This window comes from Macaca mulatta, chromosome 9 (genome assembly GCF_049350105.2).
Source record: "Macaca mulatta isolate MMU2019108-1 chromosome 9, T2T-MMU8v2.0, whole genome shotgun sequence".
In the NCBI taxonomy this organism is placed as follows: domain Eukaryota; kingdom Metazoa; phylum Chordata; class Mammalia; order Primates; family Cercopithecidae; genus Macaca; species Macaca mulatta.
Genome location: NC_133414.1, coordinates 110,073,008 through 110,096,124, shown reverse-complemented (window position 1 = coordinate 110,096,124; position 23,117 = coordinate 110,073,008). Strand labels below are relative to the sequence as shown.

Below are 23,117 nucleotides of genomic sequence, written 5' to 3'. Positions count from 1 at the left end.
ACCAAAAAAAAAACCCAGACTCTTCAACTATATCAAATACCAAGGACCAGAAATGCAAGCCATCTTATATTTGTAACATCTATATTCCTAGCTCTGGCCTCAGTTCACCTCTGGTCCTGGATACAAAGAGGTGGGGTCCAAAAAAGAAGGAGTCTAGGATGATACCAACCATGGGAGGAATGAGAAGGCCCCTGAGTTGTTAGTAGATGGATAAAATACCAGTCCTAGGACCTTTTCTCTCCTGTCACCTTCCTTCTGATCATTCATCCAGTACACATTTACGGCAAGCACTAGGGTAGGCACTGAGACGCAACATGGAGCTGACATTCCCAGTGGGGAACGCAGACAAGCAAACAAATAAGATACCGTCAGAGAATGCTAAGCCCTCAGAAGGACATGCAGTTAGGTAATAGGGTGGTGAGGAACTGGGCTTGGGGAGGGACAACTTGGATAGATGGGTGGAATGGCATCTTTGAGGAAGTGACCCATATAAGCTGAGATCTGTAGGACGAGTAACCAGCCACAGGCAAACCCGGGCGAATGTTCCAGACGTGCAAAGAAGTGCAAAGAAGAGCACTTGTTGTGCCCTCCACCTGGAACATTCTCCTTGTGTGAGACAGAGCCTAAAGAAGAGAGGGATGGTTGGAGTGGCTGTGGCTCAGTGAGCAGGGCTGGGGGATGGGCCATGGCCTGATGGAGTAAGGCTGCGGGGGGGTGGGGGTGGGTGGGTAGGATAAGGAGTAGTTAAGTAGAAGCAAGACCCAGAGTCAGAGAAATCTGGATTTGAAGCCCAGTTTCAAGAGTTATAGGCCGGGTGCAGTGGCTCACACCTGTAATCCCAGCACTTTGGGAGGCCAAGACAGGCAGATCACTTGAGGTCAAGAGTTCGAGACCAGCCTGGCCAACATGGTGAAACCCTCTCTCTACTAAAAACACAAAAATTAGCCAGGTGTGGTGGCACATGCATGTAATCCCAGCTACTCAGGAAGCTGAGGGACAAAAATCACTTGAACCTGGGAGGCAGAGGTAGCAGTGAGCCAAGATCTTGCCACTGCATTCCAGCCTGGGCGACAAAGAGAGATTCCATCTCAAAAAAAAAATAGAAATAAAAATTTAAAAATAAAGATTTATTAACAGCGTGGCCTTGAACTGGTTACTTCGCCTCTGAGCCTCAGTTTCCTCATCTTTGAAATGGGGCCAATCAGAAGAGGACCAACCTCCCTTGGTTAATGCAAAGAATAAATGAGAGGGAGCCCTTTAAAGTACTTAGCAGAGCACCTGGCACATAGTCAGTGGCCATAAGCTCCAACGTCTACTCTTCAGACTCACCACTGACCCCCAAGACCAATGATCGCAGGTCAGGGTCAATTTCAGTCGCCACCACCGAGAAAGCCACCAGGTGGCGGTCTTTCAAGCTTTTCTGGCTTAAGCGTGGTCAAGACTGTTTTGAGCTTGTTTTCACCCAATAGGAAAATGCAAAAACAAATCCTCCAAAGACTAGGTGGGTTTAGGGCCACTGGAAACATACAGGGAATATTTTCTGGTTTCAACAACAAAAATGTAATGGAAAGAACACCAGCTAAGAGGCAGACCTAGGTTCCCGTGTCCACTTTGCCTGTAGATCAATTGAGCTTGGTAGTAATACATTTGAGCCTTCTGGTCTAGATTTCCCCATCCGCTTACACAGAGTATTGCTGTGAGGCCCAGAGGAGGCACTGCATGCAGAATGGCTGGAGAACACCTGTCTAGAGTGTGCTTGAGTGACAGTCCCAGCTTTGCCACTTACTTGCTGTTTACTTACCCCCAGCTTTTTCACCTATAAAATGGGCATAAGAACAGAATCACAGGCTTTTTAGGATGATGAAAACAGTTAAGCAGTTGAACAGTTCTGAGCACCTGGACGTACAGTCTCAGTGTGTGCTGCCATCATCTGTAAAGTGCCATTAGGTGGATGGGCTATGACCACAGGCTGCCCTGGCTTTGGTTGAGGTGGCTGCTGGGAAGCTGCAGAGAAAGAAGGTGAATGTTTGACTAAGGATGAAGATGAGACAACTATGAATAAGCAGAGAAGGAGGAGTTCCACTTGCAGATGGGGAGTGAAGGTGCACACTAACCAAGGAAATGTCTCCTGCCCCCACAGTGCCTTGGAAAGGGAGCTCACAGAATGTGGGAAGAAGGGACATCACCTGGTAGCCACATCTCTCCAGCCCATTTCTATTCCTTCCCTCTCTGTGTGTGTGTGTCTCTCTCTCCCCCTCCCTCCCTTCCCACCCCCTCTCTTTTTGAAACAGGATCTCACTCTGTTGCCCAGGCTAGAGTGCAGCGGCATGATCATGGTTCACTACAGCCTGGACCGCCTGGGCTCAAGCAATCCTCCCACCTCAACCTCCCAAGTAGCTGGGACCACAGGCATGCACCACTAACCCTGGATAATTGTGTGTGTGCGTGTGTGTGTGTGTGTGTGTGTGTGTGTGTAGAGATGGGGGTCTTCCTATGTTGCCCAGGCTAGTCTAAAACTCCTGGGCTCAAGCGATCCTCCCACCTCTTCCTCTCAAAGTAAGTAAGTGGCAAAGCTGGGACTGTCACTCAAGCATACTCTAGACAGGTACTCTCCAGCCATTCCACATGCAGTACCTCATCTGGGACTCACAGCAATACCATGCTGGGATTGCAGTCATGAGCCACTGTGCCTGGCCCTATTCCTTATCTCTTTCAGCACAACTTGGGCACCAATTTCCTGCTGTATGGTAAGCTCCTTGAAGGCAGAGGTTGTGTTTATCTTTGTTCTCCCAGCAGCCTAACACAGAGCCCACACCTAACAAGCCCAGGACAAATGCCTGTTGTTGAGCAATCCATCCTGGGCTATCCAGTGCACTGATCACATCCCAGATAACCTAGGGCTCTGCGCTGAGCTGTGACTCCACCAGCCCAGCCACAGAATTGGATGCTCTGCCTGTGACCTGAGGATGTTAGTTACTCTGTGCTAACGCCCTTACCTGTAAATGCGTGCAGACCATGTCATAATCACAGGCAGAAGGAGAAAAGGCACAGGCACCAGCTGGTTTTCCTGGGTTTCCCATTTGCCTGTGACCTGCCCCTCCTGCCTGGAAATCTCTCAGGAGGATGGCACGTGGCGGTGAGTGCTGTGTAATTGCTTAATGGCAGGAATGGGTGTAGGAGGAATTGCAGAGATATGGAAAGGGCAGCAGGCATGACAGAAAGGCACAGCATGCCAAGAAAGACACCCACATTCCTAGCTCTGCTTTGCCCCATGAGAACTTCGGGAGGTGATGGGAGTCACCCCGTCTTTCTAGTTCCTCTTCTCCACAATAGGGGAAATACAAATACCCGCTTCTTTGTCATTAAGGGCACAGCGCCTGGCACACAGAAAGTGCTTAAATGCTTGTTGAATATCCCAATAAGATGTGGTGTGAAACAATGCTTTGTAAATACTAAAGCAGCACTGTTAAAACTTTTTACTACTCTAAACGCAAAAGAAAAGGTTACACGTATCCCCACACGGTTGGGGGAGTCTGAGAATCTTACCCAACAGGAAGCCTGGAAGGTCTTTTCAAGGCTCATGCTTTGTTTAAATTATGCTCGCACAGTTTTACATTCAGCTCCATGATATATGCAGATTTATTCAAATCATAATTAGGTATTTTTATTTCTTTTCCTTTTTTTTTTTTTTTTTTTTTTTTTTTGAGTCGGAATCCCACTCTGTCACCCAGGCTGGAGTGTGGTGGCAGGATCTCGGCCACCTCCACTTCCTGGGTTCAAGCAATTCTCCTGCCTCAGCCTCCCAAATAGCTGGGACTACAGGCATGCGCCACCATGCCTGGCTACTTTTTTGTATTTTCAGTAGAGACGGGGTTTCACCATGTTGGCCAGGCTGGTCTTGAACTCCTGACCTGAGGTGATCCGCCCACCTTGACCTCCCAAAGTGCTGAGATTACAGGTATGATCCACCACGCCCAGCCAGATATTTTTATTTCTTACCAGTTAAATTACCTACCACTCCTCCTCTTTCTCCCCACCCCTGGCAAAGTGGGTCTTCTAGTGAAAGTGGATCTTCCAGAGTGGGTCTTCTAATAAAAGTGGATCTTCCAGAGTGGGTCTTCTAGTAAAAGTGGATCTTCCAGAGTGGGTCTTCTAGTAAAAGTGGATCTTCCAGAGTGGGTCTTCTAGTGAAAGTGGATCTTCCAGAGTGGGTCTTCTAGTGAAAGTGGATCTTCCAGAGTGGGTCTTCTAGTGAAAGTGGATCTTCCAGGAAGGAGGAAAATGTGGCACTTTTATCTGGGGTATTTTGTGTTCCCAGAATACTTCCAGCATACTTGTTTAACAAGCATTGTGTAAGACTTCCCTTCAGATTTAGTTATTTGTGTTTAATATTTTACACTTGATCTTAGCCAAAAGACCAAGAAGCGAAGTGTGTTTAATATTTTGATGGCCAGCCTCGGTACCTTGCTTTACTCAGAGGAAAATAATTGGCTTTTGTCCATTTGGGTCCAATCAATGCGAGGGTCCAAAATGCACCTTTTCCCACCCTTTACTTCCACGCTGCCTCACCCACAGCCCCGCCAGCAGGCAGCAGTTGCACATGCCGGAGAACAAACAGCCTGCGCGGCTCTCCACCAGGAACCGAACTCGACAGCCTGTTGCGACTCTTGACTCTTCGTGCTGTCTGCCCCTCTGACCTCCTGCCTCCCCGGGGCCTGCTCTCTCCTCCCAGCCCTGCCCCGCCTTGCCTTTGAGTTCCTACCTGCCTCCCGCTGCGGAGGTGTCAGGTCAGGCCTGTTGCATCCTGAGCCCTCCTCCAGCTGCCTGTGCCCTCGCCTGCACACACAGCCTTCAGCCCCGCATCCCGCTGGAAAGCGAATAGCGCTCCAGCTCTTAAAGACCTCCAGGGGAGCAGTTTCTACAACCTCTGCAGGAATCTCGTTCTAACATCTCACAACTCTCACGCAGAAAAAGCCCTTCTTTTCATGAAATCTCAATTCCTTTCTGTTGCAATGAGCATGGAGTTGCTTTTATTCTCTGCTGGTTTGAGCTATACTTAAACAAGCCTAATTCCTCACGATATTCTCCCTGCCTCACCAAAGGATGGAATATTGGCTTCGGGTCTGCTCAGCCCTCATCTACGGTGTGTGCGAGCCTTGGTCCAGGCTGGGATCCTGCCTCTGGGGTGTGAACGGAGCAACACTGAAGCAGAGAGTACTCTTTACCATGGAGGTACGGCTAAGCCAAGGGTAGCTCTGAGCTCTTTTGGGTGCCTGGAAGTAAATAACTGACACTGACTAAGGGCCTCTTGTGGGACAGACCTTGAAGAGGTTTATGGGAAATGTAAAACCAGGTCTCTACACTCAATAATAGCATCATAAAAGAATCACTTGCTGACTCAACTCTGTGGATAGTGGAGAATGCACTGATTTTGGCCCAAGAGACTTGCATTTGCATCACAGCTCTTTTTTTGTTTGTTTGTTTGTTTGTTTAGATGGAGTCTCTCTCTGTCGCCCAGCTGGAGTGCAATGGTGCGATCTCAGCTCACTGCAACCTCCACCTCCTGGGTTCAAGCGATTCTCCTGCCTCAGCCTCCCAAGTAGCTGGGATTACAGGCGCCTGCCACCATGCTCAACTGATTTTTGTAGTTTTAGTAGAGACAGGGTTTTGCCATGTTGGCCAGGCTGGTCTCAAACTCCTGACCTCAGGTAATCCACTGGCCTTGGCCTCCAAAAGTGCTGGAATTACAGGCGTGAGCCACCGCGCCTGGCCCCAGCTCTGCCTTTTATTCGCTGTGCTGCACTGGGCAAGCCACTATACCTCTCTGAGCCTTCATTTATGTGTCTATCTCATAGACGTTAATGAGGATTTTTTTTTATTCTATAAAGTGCTACACAATTAAAGGATTATCATAGATTGGAGTGGGGCGAATATGAAGTCAGGGGCTCTACATGTCTGCAATAGGAAAAATGCACATGTGATGTGCTAAAGGGCTTGGAGGAAGAGAAAGGGATGAAAGTGAGTGGCATTTCACAGGAATGACAGGCAGAAGGAGGTGACAGTTGGGTACAGAGACTGAGGAAAAAGAAAGGAAGAAGGATGATAGCTGTCATTTATGGAATGCTCACTATGTGCCAGGTGTTCTACTAAGGGTTTTGCGTACATTATCTCACGTATTTCTTATGAAATCCCCGTCAAGAGGTTTTATTATCCTCATTTTACCCTTGCATATGGCAGGTCATAACATACCTCCATACCCTCAAGCTGAACCCAGGAGAGATCCATCCTATCTATAATGGAATTTGGGTGAGGATGAGGATAGGGCTTTGTAACAAATCAGAGAACCAAGCAAGAGGTGCAGAGATAGGTGGTCGGGGCAGAGGGTCTTCCACAAACCCTGGTTAATGACATCAGAAGAGTAATCAGAAATGATGGCCCTTACAAATTTCAAACATGGATTCCTTTCTCCAGATGCCATCGATTTTTGTCCAGCTTGTTAGCCCTCCACTTCTATCTTCTACTTCCTGGATGGCCCATTTCCTTACTCTTCTCTTTCTCTTTTTCCTATGTCTCTCTCTCTCTCTCCCCCTCCTCACACATGCACGTACACACAGGCTCAATTACCTTTTCCATCTTCTTTTGTGTCAATGTCTGACTCTGTGGATGACAAGCTCTCCATGCTCAGCTTACACATTGAAAACAGGGTACAGCTACAGACACTCTTCCTGCCCCACTTTGCTTCCTCTCCTGACATCCTCCCTTCCCTTTCTCTCTTCTCCTGATTCTTCCCCTCCTTTTATTTACTCCTTCCTGTTCCCCTTCCTCTTCTGTTCACTTTTCACCCATTTCTCTCTCTTCCCTTAGGATGGAAACTGACAAGGGCACTCCTAGCTCAGGAGCTCGCTGGCATTTGCTGCTAGTAAGTGTGTGCTACCACCACCCAACTGCTGACAGGGTTTTTTTTTCTTTTCTTTTCTCTTTTAAACCATGACCATAAGCTCATGTCTGTCAGAAACCTGGGTGGGTTGGCAGCTGAATATGCCAGACCTGGAAGGGCTGGAACCTGAAACAGGACCTGTCCACCAAGGCAGGGCCAGGGTCTGGGGAGGCCCTGGCTGCTGGAGACAAAAGTGAGGCCAGGTTGGGGGCATGTTAAAGGAAGTTGGCATGAGGCAGTTGGCAGAGGTTCAAGAGGACAGTTGATGCCTGGAATGTGGAGCAGCAGGTGGTAAAGACTCAACCTCAGGGAAGAAAGAAAAGTATCCAGACCCCAGAATCCTAGGCCCTGAGGTCCTGGGTCATGGAGTAGGGCACCAGGAGGTGAGAATGGGATGGAGACCCAGTGACTGGAGCTGGGGGTACCAGCAGGAGCTCTGTCAGAAGAAAAAGGTAACAGTGTGGTACTAGGACCTGAGAAGAAAGGCAGAGCAGGACCAAGGTCAGCAACAATGATGAAGATCCAAGATGAAGCTTCCTTGCTGTTGACTTGGACTCCAGGGAGCCCCTTTATCATAAAGACTGCTGGCTGAGCATCTCAAGCAGGGGTAGAGAGCTGTGTGGTCTGGGGCCCACGATGGCTTCCCTTTTCCCATCTCCGTCCCTATATCACATTCTTAACCAGCCCCTCAGATTGCAGAGCCACTCCCACGAGAGTATGGGAAAACCCCATAGCTCACTGGACACACAGGCAGGTGAGTTCCTGGAACCCAAGCTATTTTGGCACAGGTTAACATGATGAGCAGACACCTGCTTGCATCATTACCCTCAGGCTTCCCCTTGCCCCACAGCCTCTAAACTTTCTAACCAGACTTCCCAAGATTCCATCATGTCCTCCTTCCTCCAGCATCCCTTTCCTGGGACTGCTGTCTGCCTGGAAGAGCTTCTCTGCAGCATGCGCTTGCAGCTCAAGGTCTTCTGAACTAACTCTCTGGCCATCTGGAAGACTCTGTTCTGCATCTGTGATGGCTCTGGCCCTGACTGAACCATCCCCCAAGGTTTGTGACTTCTCTAAAAGAGTTCCTGCCGGGCACCGTGGCTCAAGCCTGTAATCCCAGCACTTTGGGAGACCGAGATGGGCAGATCACGAGGACAGGAGATCGAGACCATCCTGGCTAACACAGTGAAACTCCGTCTCTACTAAAAAATACAAAAAAAATAGCCTGGCGAGGTGGCGGGCGCCTGTAGTCCCAGCTACTCGGGAGGCTGAGGCAGGAGAATGGCGTAAACCTGGGAAGCGGAGCTTGCAGTGAGCTGAGATGGGGCCACTGCACTCCAGTCTAGGCCACAGAGCAAGACTCCCTCTAAAAAAAAAAAAAAGAGTTCCTGTCAAATTTACCCCTAACCTACCTCCCCTTGAAAGTCCGTCTTGTACATCTGCCACTTACAAGCCACTGTTAACACAAGTGCATCTGAAACTCATCAGCCATGTGATAAATGTGTACTCCTTGCAAAAAAGGGACAACCCTTCCATATGACTTGGTCTGAGAAGGGGTTATTTCCTCACACTCCCTTTAGCTCCTCATTTCTTTCAGTTTGTGGTTTCCCATTTTCAACTATTACTGTTTTTCCACCCCCTAACAAAAAGATTCATTTCTTTTGGGACAATCAAGGCTAAAATACACAATCCCTTTTCTACAATTCCAAACCCTCAAATCTCTGTAAGTCAAAAGGATTTTTGTTTTGCAAGTTTGATGCCAAAACTCATCTGGTAGCAAAATCTGACCTAAACTGATGTGAAGTTACTTTATCCTCACACCTGCTTAGTGTAAACTTCATATATTTTGCTGCAGAAATATTAATCTGTCCGATTTCAATATGCTGCTCAAGGTTTCATGAGGATGTTTCGAAATGTGTGGTACCTTTCTGAATTCTAAAATGCCTCTGGCTTCAAGGGCTTCAGATAAAGCTGTGAGGAACCGTACCAGCCTCTCTGTTCTCCCATGACAGACCTCTTGGGACAGAAGAATCTCTAAGATCTGGGATCTTGACTTCTCATGTGAGAAGATAGCGAAGTGGATCAGTGAGGGCCACAAGGAAACCAAGAATTGCAAATCTTCCAATGTAGAGAGAGAATTAACAAAGTCATTTGTCAATGAAAGGATGTGGGGGCTGGAGGTTGTCTTCGGTGTTTCCTACAGTTTTTGTCCTGTCCTTGACTTGTGTGACTGTTAGCAACCTGTGTAAAGTCCAACCTCTCTGAGCCTAGACTTTAGGAGAAAACTAACTCCTAAGAACTCCTGCTCCAGTGATGTTGATGATGACTAACACACACAATACGTCTTGAGTTTTTAGAAAATGAAGTACTGTATAGCTTTAATAATGTTTTTAAGTAAATAAGTTTAATTGGAATAACTCAGCAAATATCTACTGTGTGTTCACTCTGTGCCCAGTTTCATACTGGGCTCTGTGAGGTAGTCAACTGTAAGGTACAAACTCTGGACTTCAAGGGGCTCATATTCTGATAGGGAGGCCAAGTATCACTGAGTGAAACAATCAGAGAAAAAAGCAAATGTGCATACAGGTGATAAGATGGTGTAGACCTGCAGGAGAGCTGAAAACTGCTGGCCAGGGCAGTTTTGGAAGGTGGTTCAGGAGGGAAGTCTTGGTTTGGATATGAGCAGACGAGAAAACACTTTAAGCATGTTTCCTAGGTAAGAATGAAGAAGTTTGTGGGGGAACACTCTGAAGAAAAACAACTTCACTGGGATCAAAGGACCGGAGCCTGAACAAGATTCTTGGGGTAAGGATGTGCTGAAAATGTGTTTATTAGTCAGCTCAGGCTGCCACAGCCAATACCAGAGATGTGGAGCTTAACCACAGAAGTTAATGTTCTCACAGTTCTGGAGCCTGGAAGTCCCAGATCAAGGTGCTGGCAGATCTGGTTTCTTCAGAGGCCCTGCTCCTGGCTTGCAGATGGCCTCCTTCTGTTACTTACGCAGGCTTTCTCCTGAGGACATACAGAGAGAAATGGGAGATCTCTGATGTCTCTTTCTCTTCGTATGAGGACACTAGTCCTATTGAATTAGGGTCCACCCTTATGACCTCATTTTGCCTTAATTGTCCCTTTAAAGGCCTTATCTCCAAATGCAGTCACATTAGGGGTTGGGGCTTCATTATGTGAATTTGATCCGGAGAGGCACAGTTCAGTCTTATAACTGTGTGCATGTGCCTCAAGAAAGCTGGGTGTGTCTGGGCAATGTGGGAGGACAAGAGGTCTACCATGGGATAGGGAGGGTGGCAGGGCTGGAGCTCTGAACAGACACTGACATGAACTGAGCAAATGGACATAGAGGACATCAGAGAAATGAGAAATTTTCCAGCCAGGACTTCCTGGCCCACTGGGCTCAACCCTCACAAGTTCAAGTGCTAAAGCCAGATTGTATTCCCTGGAGCACTTCCTGGCTGGAACATCTCCATCATTTCCTGCATTTTTCTGTCCTTCCCTAGCACCTTTGGTCTGTTGTAACCTTACCTGGCTAGCTGCAGGAAAGTGTGAGATTATTATAGAGTTATTTTGCACAGAGCATCTATTCACATCTGGTTGGCTAATGCTGATAATTACTATGCTGGTTACTAAATCTGTCGGGTCTGGGTGAGGTGAGGCGCTACAGCTGGGGCTGCTGTGCACAGCTTTGCCGGCGGAGAGAGAGGTGAGAACAAAAACCAAGAAAGGTGTGCTCAGATGCTTGGGATTGAGTGAAACTGGTTAATTACCAGTCACTTGCTGTCTCCCTGAGTTGGAGTTTCTGGCTAAGGAATGCTCATAGATCAGACAGAATATGACAACCTGCAACTTATTTCCACATTAAGAGGGTGGCAGGGACCAAGATGCAGAGAAAGTGTGGAGATAGCCTCTCAGGTGCCAGAGCCTTGGCCAGATGACTCAGATGGCCTCAGAACAAGGTAGTGGCATTCTCCAGCAGGGTGCAGAACCAACTGGACTGCTTATGCAGAGAGCTGGGGATCAGATACTGCCTTGGAGCAGAGTCTATTTGCCAATAGATGAAGGTTCTTAATCAGGGCCCTAGATTAAGTTTTAATGATCCATGAACCGTCCTAAAGTTGCATGTCAACATGTCTGTATGTGAGTAAGCATTTTTATAAGAAACAGATCCATAACATTTATGAGATTCTTAAAAGGTTCTAAAGGGTCTGTGATCCCCAAAAGGAGCGTGATTATAAACTACTGTCCTAGACCCCTGAAGAAACAGGTTGACATTGGACAGAGCCCTAAGAGACTCAGGGTTCCTAATGATCCTGAAAGTATACTCAAGGGGTGTGTGTGTGTGTGTGTGTGTGTGTGTAAATGTGTGTGTTTGTATATTTTTCTGCAAAAATGATTTAGTAATTTTTGCCAGATTTTCAAAGGCGCCCACAACCCTTAAAGGCTTGATGGGGGTTCAAAAAGCCAGAAAGTTTGTCTATGCCTAGCTCTTTCTTTTCAGAGGAAGAGCACAGAGACCTGAAAACAGAGCCCAGAGTAGGTCCTGGTAGTTCTGCTCAAAATCCAGGGATAACAGGGGCCAGGGACTGGCTGACTGGCCCTCTATAAAAGAACACATTTAAATCATTTTAAGAGTCAAGGGCCCAGAAGCCAGACTAGTGGGTGATGGTCACAAAAGCGTCAACAGATGGGAAAACAGTCCTAGCTCCTTTCCTCTCCGATGGTGGATTCCCAAGTCTTTCTCTTCTGTAGCCCTTTACCCAGCTTTCAGAAACCCAAGACCTCACTAATGGAAACTCCGAATTCATTCAGTAAACACTGAGCGCCTACTATGTGCCAGGCTCTATTCTAGGCGTAAAATAAAGGATTTGCCTTCAGAGTGTGACCCACCAAGGCCAGTTTCCTGCCTGGACAGTGGTATTTTGAGTATTGCTGATCAAGTGTGTTTTTCTGGCGCTTAGCACCCCCATTCCCCTGGTCCAGAGAGGCAGAAGCTATCCCCCCACCACGGCAGCGGGTTAGGGGCGAAGAGAGGGGAGCAGTACCTGTGATCAAAGCGGTGAGGGAGGCTAGTAGGACGCGGGCAGCAGGAGCAGGAGGGCCAGGCCCGACCCGGCCACTGCTGGGGTGGGGACTAGGTGGGACGGGGTGGGGGCACTGCCCGTGGGGACGGGGGTGGGGTGGAAGCGGCACTGCCGGCAGCCGCCTGGGCCTCTGCGCGCCTGATCTCGGAGCTGCGCTCGCCCGCTCCCCGCCTGCGGGGTCCGTCGCGGAGCCCTGCTCTCCATACTCAGCAGTCCCCGGGAGGTGCTTGGACACGTCCCCAGGTTGGATAAAGCTCGGCTCCGCGTTAGATCCGAAGTCGAAATCTCGCCATCAGCGCGGCTCGCGCGGCCGCTATGGCCCGGCCCGGCGACGCCAGATCGCTATCCTGGGGGAGAAACGGGAAGGCAGCGACGCCGCTCTCTCCGCCACCCTTGGTCCTGAGCGCAAGCGTGGCCGCGAGGTCCTGGGGCTCGCCGCTCTCTCCTCCCCCTTCGCATTCCTTCCCTGTGCGGCCTCCCCAGGGACCCCCGCTTCCCTCCCGCCCGGGGCCCCCAATGCCCAGCCAGGCGCCCTCTCCCCTCCTCGCCAGGCCCCGCTGCCTCCTGAAGGTTACGCGACGCAGTGGCGGGGCGCGGGGGGGCGCCCGCCCTCGCCGCCGCCTGCGCCGCCTGCGCCGCCGCCCACCCCAGTGCCCGCCGCGCCGCGCCGGGCCAGCCTGGCTGCCGGCTGCTACCACCGCAATCCCGGCTCCTAAATCAGCGCGGGGAGGCGCTCCCTCCCCCCGCCCGGCTCCCCGGGCTCCCTGGGCCGCGATTGGCCGCACGGGCGCCCCCCAACCCGGGCCCCCGGCTCCAGCTGCCGCGCCATTGGTTGCGGGCCTCCGCCAGCCTTTACATAAGCCCGGGCGCGCTCGAGTGGAGTTGTATAAAGCGAGCGCGCGGCGTCGGGGCGGGAGGCTCGAGGCCAGCCCGGGACCGGGGCTGGGAGCTAGCAGGCGGCGGCGCCGGCGGCAGAGGCGGCAGCGAGCGCCCGCTTCCCACGCCCCCAGGCGGCGGGGCCGAGAGCGGGAGGATGGCTCCGAGCGCTGACCCCGGCGTGAGTACCCGCACCGGTGCCCCCCACCCTCAGGCAGGGAAAGTTTCTCCAGCTCTGCGTGCCCCCCGGATCCGCCCGCGAGGATGGCGGGGACGCCGCCCGGGAACCGGGGAAGACGGAGATCGCGAAGGCGGCGGCTTCGCTCCTAACTTGCTGGGAGGAGCTGGACTCGATTGGCGCGCGGAGCCTCCCCTGCGGGCTGGGGGGCGAGGCGGGGGCCGGGTTGGAGGTGGCGGAGAGGTGGGAGCCGAGGTGTGGGGGCAAGAGCCCGCAGCTGACAGAGAAGGTGTTGGGGGCGCGCTGGAGGTCAGCTGTCAGGGGAGGGGGCCTCCGGGGCCGGGAGGGGGCGGAGCGGGTGAGGAGGGACGTGCCAGGGTATCGGGAGAGTCTCCCAGTCAGCCAGGCTGAGATCCGGGCCGGGGAAGCCACTGGCCTCGGCCGAGTGCCTACGCTTCTAGGCTGGGGAAGAGCCCTGGGGGCTGGACTCTTCCTCCCCTGGGAAGCCCAGTTCCCGGGCACAGCGCTGGGTGGCAGAGAGCTCCGGGAGCCAGCCCCGCGCGCGGCGTAGCTGCTAGCCGCCTTGTGCTGGACGAGGTGTGGTCTTCCCTTCAGGCTGCCTCAGGCAAGCCAGCTTCAGGCATTCCAGGGAAACCGTGAGTCCTCCTCGACCCCGTGGGGGCACTTGGAGGCTTTGATGGGGCAGCCAGGCCGGGCTTGGGGGCATGCCCAGCAATGCAGCGCGCTTCTTTGCAGTACAGTAGTTGGGAGCCCTGGTTAGTCCCGCTTCTGCAGAAAGCAACTCAAGAATCCAAAGTCATACCAGCCTGGATGGAAGCCTCCCAGAGTGGCGGGGAAATTCTCCTAGGGTTGAGAGCCTGGGGGGGCTTCCTCCGGGAATGACTAATGAATATTGCTGCTGCTGCTGCCGCTGCTGCTGGTGATGGTGGTGGGTGCACCTAGTGTGGCTTCTGCACATCTAGGAGATGCTTCAGTTCTCCTGACAGGACACATTCTTGAGTCGTACTTGAGATATCTTCTCGGATGGGTGCAGGACTTTCCACGTGAAGCCAGGTGGAAAAGAAGGGAAGAGGGTTCCAGGACAGGGGACAGTTCTATAGTGTTGTCTTGAGTCAGGGGAGAACTCATGTGGGAAGAGATAAGCGATTGACAGAAATTTGGAACCCAGATGACTTGGGGCTGGAGATGTCCAAGACTGAATTAGAGCTCATTGAGAGAGTCACACAGTACCTCACCCTCAGCCATGGGGGAGAGGTGGAGGCTGGAAAAGTGGGAACATGGTGGCTGTTCCAGCATGGTTCTTGAGAAAATGTTGTCTCTCTCTCTCTCTCTCTCTCTCTCTCTCTCTCTCTCACTCTCTCTGACTTGGTTAAGAACATCCTTCTGGCAGTAGGTCCTAAAGTCAATTTAAGAGGTAATGAAGAGAGTTGAGGGTCTTGATGATGACACAGAGGACCACAATTAGAACATTCCACTTTCCGGTGGGTACTAATGGACTCTGGAGAAGGTGAAAACTGTGTGTGGGGAGTCGGGGAAACCTGCTCTGTGGCTGCTCATTTGGGGCTGAATCCTCCACCTTATCCCACCCCTGAATGTGGGTGGATGTTCAAACTCCTAGGGTACCTGCTTCAGCCTGGAGATATTTTATGGGGGCCATCAATCCATATCCCAACCCCCAGCTCCATCGTTGTCTGCCTGCAGTCAACATTTTTCTGCTGCGTTTCCCAAGACCTTCTCTCCACTGGGGATTCGTGCAGCGAAATACCTGCTTGTTGCTCTTTCTTCCCTTCTCCATCTGGGCAGCACCTGGTATTCTGAATCCTGGTGTTTATTCCTTGGCACCTTGATGTTTGGTTAAGACGTCCTATGGCTGCACAGGGGTGCCCCTGTGAATGTGTGGACCAATTGCCTGTGTAATTCTAGGGAGTGAAATAGACTCTTTTAGAAAGAATACCACCAACCAGGAAGGCAGTCCTATTAAACAGCTTTTGACAGCCTCCCATGCTCAAGCACTCCCTTGCTTCCGATGCTGAGGCGGTAGAAGCATAAAGGTGGAGCAGACTCCTTGGTGTCCAGTAGGGGGCGCCAAAGGTACCTAGCTCAGGACCACTGACTTTCTCACTTCTTGCCCTTCACTGGCTGTAGCAACTTAATGCTTTAAGGCAGCTCAGCCTACAGCCTTCAACCACCACCATCGTAATTGGAATCCTTCTACCACATGCTTCCTGGACTTCAGGTGGTCCTGTGACCTCAGGTGCAATGGGGCAGGTGCAAGCACAACGTTCCAAGGAGACAGAGCTGGTACACAGCTCCACCCTCTCTCGGGGATCATTCCTTTGTGCTTGGAGCCGCTGTGTTATTTGAACTCTTTAAGGGTTCATGGAGTTCCAGAACATGAGAGCCAGAAGCAAGGAGACTTGGAGAGCATCTCATCCAACCCCATCCCATCCCAACGCTCACATGCATTTAATTCACAGATGAGAAAACTGAAGCTGGATAAAGCCAAGGTCACATGACTATTTGGTAGAAGACATGGAACCAGGTCCTAGGATTCTCAGTGCTCGATTCAGAGCTGTTTCCACTCCAGTGGCCTGCTTCCTCTTCACTATAAAGATGGACATACTTTCTCTGTACAGTAGTCACTCATAGTTATTCACTGACCAGGCTTTGGTAAATGAATACATCCCATACAGTTGGGGAGATTCTCTTTGAATCTGTTTTTCAGAGTGAAAAGGGGAGGAGAAAATACAGTTCTTGTCATGGACATACACAGGTCATAGAAAGTCCTAATTATTCTTTCCCTCCCTCTACAATCTCGTCTCATTATTCCGAGTGGTGTTTTAAGCAAAAGCCATGCAAGTCCAGGTTTCTGTCTGTGCATTTGGAGTCAGAAATGCTGAGTCCCCCACTGTGGTCTTGGAACCCAGGTCTGGAGCACCAAGGAATGCTGGCGTGGGGTTTCTCTGTCTTGCAGTCACACCATTGCTGGTGAGACCTCCCACATTCATTCTAGATGGATTGGAGAGTTTCCAAAGAGCATTTGCCTATTTCCCCCACCCTTGCTGCTCCTAGCTCAAGGTCAGAGTGCTAGGACATTCTATTTTTGCAAAATCCTTATGTTTGGGCTTCTTGGGTGACCTGCAAGATACTACCATTTCCATTGCCCTTTCTTCTGTTCCAAGAGCCTGCTGTTGACATCTGAGCTGGGCTCTGGGAAAGAGGTTTGCTGAGTGGCGTGTGGGCTGCCCCCTTTGTTCTTGTCTCCCCACCTGGCTTCTTTGCACACTGAATGGACTTCCTCCTGGTTCTCCTTGGAGCCTCAGCAGACTTGGCGGCCTACCCTCATAAGAAACCCACTGCTGCCAAGCCAGAATTCTGAGAGGCGGAATCCTCTTCTCTCCCTAAGTCTCACGAAAGGGATGCCTGTTGCCAGGGAAGATGCTTGAGTCCCCTCCTTCCCTCATGCTCACAGAAGATGAAGTTGGGCTTCATCTTCAGCGGGAGGAGGGAGGTGGCAGGATCACATGGACTACCTGAGAGCAAAAGCCCCTCTCTTTAAACTGGAGTCTTAAGAGGCTGTGCTTGAGATCTCACCAGCTCCTAGCTTTACCTGGTGAAATGAGCCTGCATTCTCAAGACTTGCTCTAGTTCTGGATAAGACCAGAGGAATATACTTACATAAATTGTGGTTATAGCATAAGCTCTCTGGACTTTTGTTTGAATGCGGGAGTGGGTAGAGAGCTTGAGAAGTGGCATTAGATTATGAGAAACAGGAAGTTGTCCAGTGGGGCTTTTATGAGCCCCACCGGATGACTGACCCGTTCCCCTCTCATTGTAATGGTAAGGACACAGGCTTAGAATCTGGTCTGTGCTTCCTGGCTTAGAGACCTTAAACAAACCACTTAACCTCTGCAAGCCTCAGTTTCCTTCTCTGCTAAATGATGAGGCCGACAACTGTGTGATGAGGGTAGGGGAGCGAAGCTGGAGGGAGACAGTCTTTAGTATTCCTCTGCCCTTGGTTAGAGGTAAAGAGGTATTCAGTTGGAAGGCGATATTATTGCTGAATCACTGGGAACCCCCGGAGTCTTCTTTTTCCCAGAGAGTGAGCCTGAGTGCCCAGGTTTGCATATCAGCCTCTGCTCACAGCAACATCTGGGCTGATGGGCAAGGCCTTCTTCGCAGGGCTCCCTCCTTGCCTCTTTCCCTCCCCCACCTCAGGGTTTTCACTTTGGGGTTCTGCCATGCTTGGGAAAAAGAAATTTTACAGGTCCCAGGATAATTCTGAATGTGATGGAGGGCCCTGAGCTATTGATTCCTAAGGAAGGATCTTTCTGCTGGGAGAAGCCTTCCTCGGAGCCCAGTGATTTAAGAGTGCTGACAAATTCATGCTCACCGAGCCTCCTGCAGGCTGCAGATACAGGCTTCCAGGCCAGCCTGGGCTCTGCTAGGGATTTCTGGAGAGCCTGGCTGGTTGCTTAGGGGACATAAACCTGTGAACTTTCCTTAGGAGAAAGTATGAAATCAATTGGTTCATTATCACACCAAACACACCCTGGACCACTTAGGGCATTTAAGAAATGAGAGGTAGCAAAGGACTGAGAGGTTGTCTTTGAAAAGTGTGCAGAAAGGTGTGAAAGGGTTGGGGAAAAGGAAGGGAGAGGAAGACCTTTTTTCCAGTGAACCACTCATGATTTTGACCTTATCGAAGTCCTTGAATGGTGACTACAGGGGTTATTTTGTTCCCCCTCCCAGATATTTGGCAATGTCTGTAGACGTTTTTTCTTGTTACAACTGGGGAATGGGGTGCTACTAGTATTCACTAGGTAGAGGCCAGGGATGCTGCTGAACATCATACAGTGCACAGAACACGCCTCATGACAAGGAATTATCTGGCCCCAAATGTCATTGACACCAAGATTGAGAAACCCAGGACTGGAGCATCGCAGTACAGATTCACAGCACATTAGAGGTGGGAGGGATTTTGGAAGTATTCTCCTCCAATTCCCCCATTTCACAGCTGACAGCACTGAGATCCAGAGAGGAGAGGGAACCAGCCAGGATCACACTGCAAGCAAGTGGCAGAGCTGGTCTGGAATTCAGATCTGCTCTCTCCTGAGACCGTTTTACCCAGATTTCCCCAGAGTTGTTGTGAAAATTAAATGTGAGCTGTGAAAACAAAAATAAACAGAAAATTATAGAGACTATATTAATGTTTCTATTATTAAGAATTGGGAGTTTGGAAAGTTGTATTTCTGGCTATGCCACTGACTCATTGTGTAATATTGAACAAATCATTCTCTCACCCTCATGCCTCTGTGAGTGTGTGTGTGTGTGTGTGTGTGTGTGTGTGTGTGTGTGTGGTGGGGAGGTGGTCTTAGCAAAAAAATATATATATATATTATAATCATTCTCTTTAGAGAAAGGTCCAAAGATTTGCCCTTCAAAAACCCTAGGCACTTAAAAAAATAAAAATTTTCCTTGAAAGAAATCATGTTGACTTCGTAAGAAGCAAAGCATTTACTTCTTGGAAAAATTCCAGTACCCTGGCCCTGTAAGCTGGTTCCAGCCCAGGAAATCTGATCAACATCCGGAGGAGAAACTGATAGCTCCACAAATGACAAGAGGCTGGACATGTCCCCTCTCCCTCCGAGAAAAGGAGATGGCGACTTCTCCTCCATCCTTTCCTGCTCAACCCTCCTGGCCCAGAAGTTCTACAAGGAACTTCAATGAGGGATGGGAAGGCGTGTCATTAATTAGTGAAGCCTTGTTTACTTAACAGGCATATTCTTAAACAACTCTTCCAAGGGACATTTTGACATATTACTTTAATTAGCTACAGAAGAATTGAGAGTGCAGAGAGTGTAAAATGACCCTCTCTGTTGTTTCCAGTTACTCTTATCTTTGTTTGCACCCAACAAGTACAGTGACAAGGTCATGGGAATCACTGCTGAGCTCTGGGAGTGTCCCGGTGACCTGAGGAGGGACTGCAGGGACTGCTTTCTTTCCTTACATCAACCTTCACCTACCTAGGGAGCAGCCACCTCGGTGGAGATTCCTGCTTTGGCATTTCCGACCTCTATTGATATAGACCTGTCTTAAAGGAAGCATCATGTTGTACAAATTTTAACACAGCTCTTAGGAAGGGGAACAGGCCTGGGAGCTGGAATTCCCCTCCCAGAAGGGCAGAGGAACTCTTGTAGGATTGGTGGGAACAGCCTTAGTTGGTGTTTTTCACATGAGGTCTGACCCTGGTCTCGTCCTCCTTGTGCTCAGGATTGGAGGTAGGAAGTCACTTGAGGCTCCCCTGAGAGGACTGAGGTGACATCCCTTCCTTCCCACATGGGAGCGTCACTGTGTAGATTCCTGCCATGAATCTTCTACTTGTCCTGAAACAGGTCCCTTAGCCACTGGAGGTCAGTCACTGTAATCAGAGGAGCTGGGTGGCAGGCTCTTTCCATCACCCGCAGTCTCTTCCTCTAAGGGGTGGCACATTCCCTTTCACTCTAGTCTCTAAGAACAGGCTCTTTCTTAGAAATCATCATCATGCACCTCTCATCTGAGAAGCTGTGTATATCCAAAGAGGCTTTTTCAGGTGGGGAAATAAGAGTCCTCAAGGAGAAATGCTGCCTTGTAAACAGTATGAGGGAGACACTGTCATTTGTTCTCAGCCACAAATTCAGTGCCTAGCATGGCACTTGGCATGCGGAGGGGTTCAGTAGGTGCTTGGTGGGTGCACAAATGAGTAAGTGAATGTTGGTGGCCATTCTGGGGCAGGGGTGACCCTTGGTATTCGATTGGATCTCCAAACCTGCCTTCCATCTAGCTCCTTCCCAGAGCCGGCATGAGGACTATGTAAACCTCCAAAGGTCCCCTAATCAAGCAGCACTTGAAGACTCCAGACAAGACCCACTCCATGAGATGGTGGCTGGCTCTGAGCCTGGAGCAAGGCTGTTTCTCTTCCTCTTTACCTCCCTTTGCTGTTCTCCCTCTCCTTCCTGCCCCCTTCCCACCTGGCTGCTGCGGGGAAGCTCAGTGCAGGTTTACTTTGCTTGAAGCTGATAGACTACATGGAAATTTGGACTTCCACTGGAGACAAACTAGGAAGTGAATCACAAAAGGATATCTGGGAGGATGCTTTTAAATAGCAGGGTCCATGAATGCATTTTAAATTATTTAGGGAAAAACTTGACCCATAAACTATTAGGCCTGGAAAAGGATTTTGGAGGTCATCCAGTGCCCCACCCGACCCCTGCCCCAGGATGTTCAGATCCTCTCTGTGATACTCTCACTCACTCTTCAGAAACACGGTCTATCCATCCTGCACACTGCTGCTTGAAGTCTAAAACGCCCTTTCAAAAATGCAAGTCTGATCCTGTCTCTGCCCGACTTCAAAACTTCCCACATGTTGTGACTCCAGGCTCCTTACCGTGGCATGGCAGGCTCTCCAGATCCCAGCTGCTGCCCCACACAAGACTGCGTCTCCACCCCGTCCCCACTGTCCCCTCTTCTCTCTCCCTCCACCCCATATCCCAGACATTGCACTCCAGGAGCAACAAATGCATCCACAGCATGTACCAAGCTGTCTCACATGCATGTTGTTGATCCATAGGTCTCCACCATCTACAATCCAATTCACCGTCTTCAGGGAGTCTTTTCTGCCTGCCCTTCCCACCACCTCCCTAGTTAATCCCACCCTCCTATGGCCTATGTCTAGGCTTTGTACCTGTTTCTTTTTTTCTTTTTTCTTTTCTTTTCTTTTCTTTTTTTTTTTTTTTTTTTTTTAGATGGAGTTTTGCTCTTGTTGCCCAGGCTGGAGTGCAATGGCATGGTCTCGGCTCACTACAACCTCTGCCTCCCAGGCTCAAGTGATTCTCCTGCCTCAGCTTCCCGAGTTGCTGGGATTAGAGGCATGCACCACCACGCCTTGCTAATTTTGTATTTTTAGTAGAGTTGGGGTTTCTCCATGTTGGTCAGGCTGGTCTCAAACTCCCAACCTCAGGTGATCTGTCTGACTCAGCCTCCCAAAGTGCTGGGATTACAGGCGTGAGCCACAGTGCCCGGCCTACTTTGTACCTGTTTCTACTCTGAGCTTATCCCACTGACTTGTGTCTTACCCCTGATAGACTGTAAGCTCCTTGAGGTCAGGGACTATGTCTTTTTCATCATTTCTAACCTGGCCCCTAGGCATCTTCTCAATGTTTGAAGAATTAATGTGTATAGCATAGCATGCTAAGGGGTTCTGTGCTTACGAAGCAGTATTTAAGGAGTCAAATAACTCCATCAGGGTCCCCTAGACAAATTAGTTACAGAAGCAAACCTATTCCTCAAAGTCTTACAGTCCAGAGCATTCCATTCAACATCTGGCAACTACTCCTGGAAGGGGAGCACCAAGCAGGCCTGGACTCTGTCACCTGAGACGCATTCATGCATCCCACAAACATTTATCATTAGTGGTAATAGTGTGATTATTGGTACTGTTACCTACCACGTGTGGACTTTCTCTCTGCCAGGCATTACGTTCAGCACTTAACACACATTCATCTCATTTCATTCTCACAACAACCCGATAAACATTATTTCCCATTTTACAGAACGGGAAGTCTGAGCAGTTAATAGTACCTATTAAGAACCTGCTGCGACTTCTGCATAAGGCTAGGAGACTCCATTTGTCCTCTCACTTTCAGAAATACCATTTCATTAGCCCACTGGCTTCTGTGGCACTTCCTCAGCTGGGTCCCCTGAGGTTTTGTCTGCCTTTTTCTGGAGCAAGCCCAAGTCTCTCGTCTATGAGTGCTGCTGCAGGCAGTGTCTAGAACTGTCTCCAGGTAGAGGGGAGGAAGAGGAATTCTTACATTTTCTTCATGCTGGGAAAATGCATGAAACATGGCACCTTCTGCAGGGTAGGGAGTTGCAGAGGTCTGGAGTTTGTCTCTTAGACTGGCAATACAGAGGACAAGGGTGGGGGACAGGGTAGAGAAATAGAAGCATTAGAATGTATACTAATGCCATACATTACCAAAAACTTCATCTTGTTCTCAGCTGTTTTCCTAGTGCCCAGAGTAGTACCTGACACAGAGTAGGTGCACAAGAAATAATGAATGAATAAATGAATGAATGAATGAATGAATGAATGAATGAATGAGTGAGTGAATGGTGGCCTCTAGTGTTCTCGCTCACTTGGGCCACGTTATTTGCCACCTAACTGGCTTCTTTGCTTCCAGCCCAGCTTTCTCATGACTTTCTCCACACTGTATTGACAGAGAATTCCTTCTAACACACCACTCCAGCCATGGCATTCCCTGGCCCAATGGGCCTGTGTCACTCACGAGGCTTCCAAGATCTTTTCCAGCCTCCTTTGCTGCACTCCTTCCCACCAGGTGTCCTGCCCCTGCCCTGAGTCTGCCCTGCAGAGCCTCACTGCACTACACAAACCTGCGCATCTCCCATGCACCTGCTCCTCTCAGCCTGGAACACTCTCTCCATCTTGTTCCTCTGGCCTGCTTGGCATTGCCTCTCTTCGGCCTTCCCCAGCTTCCCCAGGCAGAGATGGTTGCTGCTTTCACTGTGCTCCCATCTCACTTGGTTAAGACAAGTTTGATATCATGAGAGAAACTATTCAGTATGGTGTTGAAGAATTCTGGAGCTCGTTTGCTTGGACACACATCCTGGGTCCACCAGGTACTAGCTGTGTGACCTTGGGCAAGTTACTTACCCTCTCTGTGCCTTAGTTTTCTTATCTGTAAAATAGGGACAGTCATAGTTCTTCTCTCACAGGGTTACTATGCAGATTAAGTGGGTCACTCATGTGAAGGGTTAGAGTAGTGTCTGGCACATGGTCAGCGGTAGATATGTATTATTATTGTTAACTATCCATTCTTCGTATAGTACTTGCTATGCAAAATTGCAATTACGTGCCTCTCTGTGTGCCTGGTGTACAGAGTCCATATGAAGATCCACACGACCCATTCTGAGATTTAGGAAGGAAGCTCTGACAGCATGTGGAAGTGGGAGGAGG

At 49.9% G+C, this 23,117-nt stretch overlaps 1 protein-coding gene across 5 annotated transcripts in view; it reads left to right on the top strand.

The window, feature by feature from the left end:
- The first annotated feature begins 12,911 nt into the window (after positions 1-12,911).
- CRTAC1 (cartilage acidic protein 1) overlaps positions 12,912-23,117 on the top strand; it is a 166,268-nt gene continuing 156,062 nt past the window's right edge. For all 5 annotated transcript variants that reach the window (XR_013398205.1, XR_013398206.1, XM_077947067.1 and 2 more), the window contains exon 1: positions 12,912-13,084. Coding sequence is in view for 3 of the 5 variants with exons in the window: in XM_077947067.1 (XP_077803193.1) it covers positions 13,061-13,084 (24 nt within the window). In the remaining 2 variants the exon portion in view is untranslated. The remainder of the gene's footprint in view (positions 13,085-23,117) is intronic.